Source organism: Vicia villosa, linkage group LG5 (assembly GCF_029867415.1).
Source record: "Vicia villosa cultivar HV-30 ecotype Madison, WI linkage group LG5, Vvil1.0, whole genome shotgun sequence".
NCBI classification, from domain to species: Eukaryota; Viridiplantae; Streptophyta; class Magnoliopsida; order Fabales; family Fabaceae; genus Vicia; species Vicia villosa.
In genome coordinates, this window is record NC_081184.1 from 23,195,748 (window position 1) to 23,207,284 (window position 11,537).

The following is an 11,537-nucleotide window of genomic DNA, read 5'->3' on the forward strand; positions in this document are numbered from 1 at the left end:
CGGTTGTAGCCACAAGTGAGATTTTGGAATAAACACCATTATTAGTCTAATACATGAATCACTTAATCACAGATATACAAATCACGTCAAAAAGACAACAGGCACCAAACCATTCTAATTTACTTCTCAAACCCTCTTACTTTCATTTTTGTTTTTCAAATATAGATGAAACTACAAAGCTAAGGATAAAAAAAATCACATGGTTAAACAACTCAACTTAAAGGAATGATATGATTGGGAAAAAATAAGTATAACTGAGATAAGGCCCAAAAATAATTTATAAAAAGTGACACATGAATTAGACAGTATATATGAAAACCTAATACGTATCCGAGTCTATCCAGTTTGATCCTCCACTAAATAATCGCCACATCAAACCTAATAGTACTGGGCGTGTGACCGACAATGCAAATTGGGAAAAACACTAGTCTTGCATTGAAAAGAGGAAAAGCTAACCCTAATAGTTAATTAAGCCTTGACAAATCTACTAATCAATCTCTAGTTTTTCACAACCATGTAGAAAGATTTCCTAATTCGGTTCAAAAAGGACAGAGATGACATATACCTGGGATTTCAACCTATCAAGCTCCTGATGATTTTGACGAAAGAGTGAAACTGCAGTTCTATTAAGAGCAAAAATTAGAATACTCCTGGAACACAAAAACTCAAAATCCAGAAATACCAATAAGCTTCCAAGAGATTCACGAACAAATTAGAAAACAGAAAATGGATAAGAAACACAAATTCGTACCTTAAAGCTATTTCATGAAGAGAATGACAATTGAATCCTTGAAGTTATTTCTTGAAGCGGTCCCTTGAAATTTCGTGAAGAGAAAGAAATGAGAAGATATGAATCATAAGGAGATTACACAAAAACCCTAAATCAAATGAGATTAACCACTTACACCAAATTAAATGAAGATTGAGCTTCGTGTGAGACTGAGAAGTGTTTCTGAGAAAAACCCTAAATGAGTTAGAAGTGTTTCTGGGAAGCGTTTCTGCGAATCGTACCATATCGTTACTGCGAGGAGAGATTGAAGCTCTTTGATGATATTCAATCAAATCGAAATGACAAATAGAGATGAATAGAATGAGAGACGAACCTGAAACAAATCAAACCTGAGAAGCTGAAGCTGAATCAAACGTTGAATCGCCGAACATGATTTCTTTGAATCGAAGGAGAGTCGAACATGAGAAGTTGAAGCGATGAGAATTTGAGACACAATTTCTTTTTCTGCTTTTACTTAACTAGGTTTGCTTTAGTTATAAATTTATTTAGTAAATCATACATAAACAAAACATAAGGATTAGGGATTAGTGTATCTGAACTGAACTGGAGGATTTGGTACAAGCTGATCTGACTGAACATACTATGAGTTATTTTTGGAAGAAAATAAAATGAAAAAGAAAAGAGTAAAATAATGAATGAGCGCGTGAATGAAAATATCATGCTTTTCTTGGTCACAGTTTCACCCATGTCAATCTTAATTTCTTTAAAATTTTATTTTTTATCCATAGTTAAAAAGAAACATGACTACTTGTTAAGTCTATGATTTTATGATTGACAACAATTTTGGTAAAACATGTATCACAACAAGATGTTGTGCAAGATGTTTTGACACGCTGGTCAAACATCAATATAGAGAGATGTTACGCATGATGTCGTGACATGTTATACTAGACATCAGTGCAACATTAGGGATTACTTCTTGAAAGATTTGATTTGTTTAATGAGAGATTCTCTGCTATTTTATCTCTCATATTTTCGCAGTACAAGAAGGATTTAATTTGGAACGACGGTTTCTTTCCAACTGTACACTTGTTTCATAAAATAGAATGTTGAGACATTTCAGGAAACATGTGATGTTTGTTCCTTATTTTAAGGAGAAGATTATGCAAAAGATTTGCAGCTGGTGTTTTGGATATTTGAATGAAGAGCCCGAAGCTCATGTTTATGGAAATCTATTTAAAAGAACAACCTAAACCTAATGGGGTAACTAAGCCGTGTGTGTGAAGAATAGATTTTAGTGTTTAGTTTGTTCATTGTTCATTGTGAGTCATTCATGCATCACTTCGATGCTTGAATTAGACTGAGTTTATTGAGTTTTAATTGTGAATCACTCATGAGCTTTTAAGCAGTGGATTCTATGTCGTTGGAATAGTGTCTTCTATTTCCATTGTTAATGTTGTAATCGTCACTGTTGTGACTAAGGGAAAGTGAGAGGGGTCACTTATCTAGGAGTTCCTAGGTAGAAATTGCATGAGTAGTGGTTAGGTGAGAAGTTTGCATCACAGGGGTTGTTTGGAACTTCAAACTAATACTATTATAGTGGATTTTCTTCCTGACTTGGATGCCTCCAGAGTAGGTGAGATTGCACCGAACTGGGTTAACAATTGAACTGTGTTATTTACTTCCTATATTATTTCTTATATTAACTGTCTGTGAAGTCATGACATGTAATTTGACATCTTATATTAGAACGTGGGTATGACATCGTGTACGACATCTGAACTGTCACTACCAGAATTTCACTATTAAATTGTGGTTATGGAACATATTTTGTTAATATTAATTTAGTTAACCGTGGCAAACTAAATAATTTAACTACATCCATTAAACCGTGGCAAATCAACTGTCAATAAATAAAATGTTTTTTTGTGTGGCAGTGATAGAAGAAAAAGACTTATGTTAATTGCATTTCTCATTAACTCATTGATATTATCTGTACATCACTTGTTAAATTTACATAACAAGAAATTTCTCATTAACTCATTTATTAAATTTGAATTATATTTTAGAATTAAAAGGTAGTGCACGGACAGTGTAAAATAATTTTACACTGTCATCTAATAGAAAATTATAAATGTTCCATGTCATTAAGTTTTTTTTAAATAAAAAAATGGTTTAATTAAATATATGGATAGTGATTGGTTGACAGTGTAAAAAACCCCTTTTTTCTATATTTTAACACGCACATCTTTTGACTAGAGATTTAGTCACGTAATCAAGTGGAAGATGGTAAAATGAGTCCCCCAAGGCATAATTTCTAAAATAGTTATTTAAGAAAAAAATAATTCCTTGTTTCAAAAGGATATAATTGTTAAGTTATCTTTTTTCCATTTGTGGTCATTTTTATCTTTTATAAAATAATTTACAAAAATGCACGCGCTTGAATATATTTATTTTTTAATAATTTAAAGTTAAAGTTATCTTAGTTTGAAATTTTATATATGTGAAATAATCAAATTATTCTAAGTAATAATTTATTATATACATTGAATTTTATCAAACCGATCATATGAATAAAAAGTAAAAATTAAATCAACTATTAAATGTTATTATACTATATTAACGGTTAACCATACAAATATTCTTTTAAAGTTCAATATTAGTAAATATATGCAAACTTATAACAAATACTGACTTAAATTTTAGAAAATGTTATCATATACATAAAGTTAAATTAAAATCATTTAACAAAATAATAAATAATTCTAAAATTGTAAAAAATTATCTGCAAAGTTTATCTGTTCGATAAATTATAATTATTTTAAACTATTTACTTTAATAATTTTAATAATTACCTACTAAATTTAGTATAATAACTTATTCAACCACAATTTATAATTACTAAATAAGAAAATAACAATTTAACTATGGAAAAACCATTATTTCCTGAATTACCATCTTTACCTTTTCAATTTTTCAAATTGTGTAAAAAAATGACAAACCACATAAAAGAATGGTAGATTTTTATTTTGTTATGAAAAATATGGAAGCTTAGTCAAAAAAAAAATTTAAACTAAAATATCTGCTTAACTTAAAATGTCAAAGGCAAATTAACAATGAATTTGTCCCACCACATGTCAGAAAGGCTGACAGTGACAATTTAGAATGGTTTATGAGAGGTTGACCATCAAAGAACATCAAATCGAAAATTGATTAGACAAAATTTATAAATTTTAATTTAATTGGTTCAATTAATTTAAGTAATGGTCTGTATTTTTTTAATATTACATATTTTTATTTTACATAAAATTACTTTTTTTTTAAAAGTTTGAAATAAAAATTAATTTAAATATATTTTAAAAAAAATATTTTAGAAATTTTATCCTTTTATTTAATTTTAAAATTGGCTTAGATTTAAAATTTAAAAAGTTACATAAATTTAAAGTTATTTTGAATTACTTTTCATAAAATTTATTTTTAAAATATAACTTTTTGAAAAGTTATATATTTTTTACTTTTTTTAATTTATAAAAAAATGAATAAAATAACTTTTAACATTTAATATTTCTTATAATAGTTTTTTTTTAAATATAAAAAAAAAATATTTTCCAAGTTAAAAGATACAATTCTTAAAATGACAAATACAATAAATGTATATAAATATTGCCCCAACTGTATATTTGTTACACAATTTGTACAATATGAACCCAACAAATCTTCTCCTTCTTTCATCTCAAAACTTGAAAGAATGTACAAACAATTTCAACCAAATCAATCTCATAGGGTTGACACAGTTTGTAAGATTGTTTAGAGGAAACTTCCAAGGTCAACATGTCTTAGTGAAGATATTGGATGATGAAAAATTGAAGCACATAACTTCCAAATATCATGATGAAAATTTGATTCTCAAAGTAAGTTATTCTCTCTAAATTTCTCTCTTTGACTTTCTTTTTCTTCTTCCTTTTCTCAACCCTAATTTGATTTTGTTTACTAGGAGGAAATAAAGTTTTACACAAATCCAAATTTGAAAGATTGTCCTAACTTGGCTACTTTGATTGGTTATACTTGGGAAAGAGATATAAAAGGGATTGTTTATGATATTAATCCACTTGATACTTTGGATAATGTAATCAAGAAAGGTAATATACATTTTGATACTTTGAATTTTGCTTTTTGCATAGGAAATATTTTCAACAATAATATATATTTTGTGAAATAATTTTAAGAAATTTTGATTTTAAGTACTTGAATTGTTTAAGGTGTGGTAGGAAACAATATTTTGATTTTATTTCTGTTTTGTTTGAGATAGATGGTATGAATTGGGTTCAGAGAATAAATGTAATTCATGAGATTGCTAAGTTCTTGAAATTCATACATGATCAAGAGAAACAAAACATGGTGATGAATAATGCATCTCATATAATTCTTGATAAGGTTAGTGCTTTATTATATCAATAATAATATTCTTTGCTCATGTAATTTTTTTACATTAATGTTTATTTTCCCATTACTAGTTAATAGGTTCTGGAATATTTGATATGAACACTAATTTTTATATTTATATGCAGGACTATAAGCCAAAGTTATTTGATTTGATGTTGCTTAGTGAAGTAAAAATGCTAAAGGAACAATTAACAATGTCAACTAGCTATATTGATCCTTATTTTTCTCTAAGAGGTAATTCTTTTGAATACATTGGACATATTTTATTTCAATTTGTTTTGCAACTACAATGTTTTAAACGTATTAAGTGTAATGAAAATGTTTAATTAAATCATAAATCTCACTTTGCATTTCTGTTAATTAAATAACAAAGTCTTCACTTAAATGACCCCCACAATAAAATAAAGGATTTGGATTCATGGTAGTACTTAAAACTTATTATTGTTGTATTTGGTTCGTCGAATAGAAATGAGACGACTTTTGTTCTCCTAATCATTACAATATTATAAAATTTGTTTTCATGATAAAAAGAAATGAGACGACTTTTGTTCTCTTAATGAGTACAATAATATAAAGCTAGCATGCGATATGCAAAATTAGAGATCTTTTAGAAGGTAATTACTCCCTCCGTCCCACAATGAGTGATCCATTTGGAATAAAATGATGTCCCAAAATGAATGATCCATTTCAATTTTTAATGAACTTTTTCCAATTCTACCCTCTAATTATTAAATTTTTCATCATTTCCAATACATAATAAGGGTATTATAGTAAACATATTATTCTCTCTCTTACTTTTAACTACTTTTCTTAATCTGTGTGAAATGGTGGGCTGGGTCACTCATTGTGGGACGGAGGGAGTAATTGTGAATGATTATCTTTTTTCTACTCCCTCCGTCCCACAATGAGTGATCCATTTGGAATAAAATGATGTCCCAAAATGAATGATCCATTTCAATTTTTAATGAACTTTTTCCAATTCTACCCTCTAATTATTAAATTTTTCATCATTTCCAATACATAATAAGGGTATTATAGTAAACATATTATTCTCTCTCTTACTTTTAACTACTTTTCTTAATCTGTGTGAAATGGTGGGCTGGGTCACTCATTGTGGGACGGAGGGAGTATTACTTGGAAAATGCATGTCATTCTGCCGTATAAACTTAACTGCTCATCATTTGAATTGTGTTTTAGTCTAAACGTGGCGAGTGATTCACACTTTTGATACATATGATGTGTTGTGGCCAATAAAAGATTTGAGATTGTTCGTTTCACATAGGATGATCCCACTAATGATGAGAAGCGTTTGGTGAGTTATTCTCAATTATGTCGGATGACATGGCAAGATAGGCATTTGAGGGACCAAAACTAATAATATCAAAATAAATTTAGACTATGACATAATGATTCAACTTCCATCGTAATTTGAAATCAAAAATTTGAAATCTCAATTGTCCGACCAAACTAATAGTCAAGATCACCAACTATGGTAACATCAAGAGAAATGGATTTTTAATATATTCTACCAAATTCTAAGTTTTCAAAAATAATTATTATCACATATGTGTAGCTTAAACTATGAAGCTAGGATCGACCCAAATACATATACAAAATAAGACACCGATACATTGACACAAATTCGAATTTCATGTCAGTGTTATGTCAATGTTGGACAGCGACAACAAATTAAATCTTAAATATCAATAGGACAAATTTGCAAACTAATCTACATATTTATAATGCACAAAAATAATCTCTTTCTCTTAATGGTAGGTGGTGAATGGAATAAAAGCAGTGAAGTGTATTCATTTGGCATTATTTTGCTAGAACTAATAACCAAAAGAATTTCAAACAATGAAAACATAGAACACACAAGCTTAAACATGGATAATCTATTGCATATTTGGGCCAAGAAAGAGTACAAGCCAAATTGTTCTCTTGTTCACAAACATTTGCAAGAAGATTGGCTCTATAATGCCAAAGATGGTGTTGCAATAACTCTACTTGCTTTGCAGTGCATAGAATTTTTTCCAGCAAATCGTCCATCAATGAGTGATGTGTTGCAAAATCTGGAAAATCTTTCAGTGTTGCAACATTTGTTTGATGCTAGATCAAGTAAAAGGGAAAAGAAGTTCATTTCATCATGATGCAAATTTAGATCTCATAAGCCAAATATTTGAATGTAAATTAACATTTTCTTCCTTAATTATTTGTATTGGAATGAAAATTAGTATGTCAAGCTAGAGTAGAATGGAGCATTTATTTTATAATTAAAGTTAAAATTTTGATTTATTAATGCATTTATAGTATCATACTAGTAAATCATCCATTCTTCCGCACGGGTACATTTATATATATATATATATATATATATATATATATATATATATATATATATATATATATATATATATATATATATATATATATATATATATATATATATATATATATATATATATATATATATATATTATGGGGATGTATCAAGTAGGAGGAGTTTTTAAATAAGAGATAAGAGAGTTCAATCATAACCATTGGATTAATCAAGAGAGAGAAAATCAATTATTTATTATAATATTAATATAACTATTATTTCTCTCTCTTGATTAATCTAATGGTTGACATTGAATCCTCTTATCTCTTATTTAAAAACCCTCCTACTTGATACATTCCCTATATATTATATATATATATATATTATATATATTATATATATATATATATATATATATATATATATATATATATATATATATAATATTATATATATATATATATATATATTATATATATTATATATATATATATATATATATATATTATATATATATATATATATTATATATATATTATATATATATATATATATATATATAATTTATTTAGATATTTATAATATTAAATGATAAAAATATAATTGTATAAAGAATAATGATATTCATGCATTTGCATAGGTTAGAATAATTTTGTATGGTGGTTTTATACTCAAATGCATATTGAAAGTAATATTTATAAAAAAAAGTTGCGTGAATTTAACTAATCGTGTCTCGTTACAAATTTATATATTATGATATAGATTTTATTTAAACAAACTTGTAGATATTTTATTGATAGTGCCCCGTGATAAAAATAAAAATTTTGACATTTGAAAATAAGAATTTTGTGTCTCAAATGAAAACAATTGCTAAATAAAATATGTATTTTGCTGACAGTGAGAAAATAGAAATATTGACATTTGAATTTTTTTTTAATAATTATGAATAATTTTGACATTTGAAAACAATATTTTTAATAATTATGTTAATTCAATTTATTAATTACTTTATGTTTACAAAATAAAAAAAAGAGTAAATTGAGAGAGAGAAAATTAAAATGAAAGTGAAAATATTGGAGACAGAAAAGGAAAATGATAATTTAAAAAGTGAAAGATTGGGGGACATGTGTTGCATTTTGGTTTGTTTGGAAGTTGAATAAAATGGTTGGATTATGAAAAGACAATTTAGTCCTTTTTGCTTTGTAAATTGTTGAAACAAAAAGGATAATTTGGGTAGAATGGTGGACTTCTTTTTTAATAGCTTGATAGTAGATGAATATATGTCACATATGGCGCAAGGGCAACATGCCAACATCCATGTAAGAGGTAAGTATGATGTTCAATGTTGCTGTAGAAATATATTCTTTATTCCTCTGTTTTGATGAGGAATACATAGGCTGTATATAGAGTGGCAAAATGGGCGGTTGCCTGCCGGACCGTCTGCGCACCCGCCAAAGAATGGTGGGTTGAGTTGGGATTTTGAGTCCGCCGTCCACCAAAGCCCGTTCTGCCAAAACCTGCCGCCCGCCTAAGCTTGTCCCACCAAAGTCCGCCGCCCGCTAAAGCTCACCTCACCTATTTGTTAAGCCCGTCTCGTCTTAAGTCTGTCTTTTTAAAAATAATTCTAGTAATTCCAATTCTTGATGGTCTTTTTATACATTTATTTGTAAATATATCAATATTTTTTTGGTAAAATTTATTTTAAAGATGCTTTATAAAAAATTGTTCTAAAAATAAGTGAAAATTTTAATTGAAAGGTAAAAAAAAACTATTACTCTATTAAAAAAATGAAAGAAAAATAAATTAAAAAATAGACGGGCAAGTCAGCCGCCCGCCAACCCACCACCTAGACGGGACGGACATGGTTTTTATGTCCATTTTACTTAGCGGGCTTGCCAGCCCTACTCGCTTTTTGGGGCGGGCGGCCTGTTTTGCCACCCCTAGCTATCTATAAAGAATACAAAAAGTAGAATTTAAAACTAAAATCTGTCCTAAATCAGAGGAATTAATCACCCTATAAATGTTGATTCTACTATAGAAAATGTAGAAAATAACAACTAACTAATTACATTAAATCATAATTCTAATGAACTATGCAAAACAAAATCACTTAATTATGTATTGATCAATTGATTTTGTATTAATTATGTCACACTCCCCCTTAATCTGGGTGGTAGATGTCTATCAGATCCAGATTGGATATGATATTCTCGTATACATTCTTTGGAAGTGCTTTTGTTAGAATATCTGCATTTTGTTAGCATATGATGGAATATGATCAATACTTATAATTGCGTGATCATTTTTCTCCTTGACGAAATGTCTATCTATCTCCACATGTTTTGTTTTATCATCCTGAACCGAGTTCTTCACAATCAGGGTCATCTCAAGAAATTTATAGGCCCTGTTCCAATTTTTAAAATTGGCCCTGATAAAAAAGAATATGAAAATATATATTTTATAAAAATTATATATAAAATTAAAAAAATAATTTATAAATATTTTAATAATATAATAGTTGGTGGGTCTTTAATTATTGAATTATAATATATAGATATTATCCAAAAATGAATGGTAAATATGGTATATAGGTTTAAAGATTTCACTTAATAATATAAACTTGAAAAATTATCTTTAAATATGGACTGGTCCTAAAACTATAATACATGTGTTAGAAACAGAATCCATTAACAGACACTTTTTCTAAAGAATCCGACATTGTTCTTAAATAATACATTTAAAGTGCAAAAACTGGTTTCACCATGGATCGATGCTATGTCATCATGTTAAAAAAATTCAATACTTAACCGTTGAGCTGATTCAAATATATTATAAACTACTTCGCATAATACAATATATATATACTTATTTAATGTTTATAGTTAAAAATAATAATTTGAGGCCCCGATTTTTTGGAGGCCCTGTGCAACAGGCCAGGTTGCACGGGCCCAAATCCGGCCCTGTTCGCAATGCTTATAGAAGCCTTGTTATCACATAATATCTTCCTAGTGTGGCTGGTAGAAATTATTATTTCATCTAGCATTCACTTAAGTCAAATTCCTTCACATATACCTTGTGCCATAAATGTGAATTCTGCTTCTGCACTAATCATAGCCACAACATATTGTTGTTTGCTTCTCAAAGTTTACCATATTGCCCCATACAAATGTGCAATATCGTGTATTCGATTTTTTACCAGATAAACACCCTGCCTAATCTGAATTAGTGTAGACTTGGATACTTCTGTTTGAGTTGTTTTGGAAATAAAACCCTCAACCAGGTATACCTTTCAAGTACTTTGGTATTATGTTCACATTTCTCATGTCATTTTAAGTTGAGTTTGACATATAAAGACTAGCCATGCTTACAACCAAACCAATGTGTGGCTTGGTGTGAGTTAGATAGATTAGTTTTCTAACTAGACTTTGATATCTATCTTTATTAGCTTGTACATTATCATCTTCACTCCTTATTAATTTTATGGGAGTATTGGTAACTTTGCATCCAAGCATACATGTTTCTTGAAGTAAATCTAGACTCTACTTCATGTGAGAAACTGAAATAACATTCTTTTTCAGCACAATTTCCATCCCTAGAAAATACTTGAGCTTAATGATCTCTTTTCACTAAGAGGTACTTATACAATTTGATATACAATCAGAAGTGCTTCAAAGAATTCAACACAAACAAAGACTCTATCACTTCAGATTTCTAAAATATAAAAGATAAGAAATCTCAAGACTATGTGCAATACAACAAATATATACAAAATCTTAGTGCAGAGTTTTTAGTTCTTTTTCTTGTTGTAATATCTTGTTGTTTCAATCTTATTATTGTTGTGTTTTCTTCCTTCATATCTTCAGCTCCTTATATAGAGGTAACAAAAGAGTCATTGGAAGATGACTTGTAAACGTGTCTTTCCTGAGAAGTAGTTTCCAAGAGAGACACATTAAAAGAAGACACTATAAAGATCTTCATCTTCTGAGTAAAAGTTTTATGCATGATATCTTTCTCAAGCATGGCGACTACAAAGATGTTGGGGCA

General features: G+C 28.4%; 1 protein-coding gene across 1 annotated transcript; it reads left to right on the plus strand.

The window, feature by feature from the left end:
* Positions 1-4,431: 4,431 nt before the first annotated feature.
* On the plus strand, positions 4,432-7,426 carry LOC131604358 (cysteine-rich receptor-like protein kinase 24). The gene is made up of 5 exons (XM_058876803.1): positions 4,432-4,641; positions 4,725-4,869; positions 5,040-5,164; positions 5,299-5,407; positions 6,950-7,426. Exons 1-5 carry the CDS (start codon positions 4,432-4,434, stop codon positions 7,321-7,323), a joined length of 963 nt encoding a protein of 320 aa, XP_058732786.1. The 3' UTR covers positions 7,324-7,426.
* Positions 7,427-11,537: the final 4,111 nt, after the last annotated feature.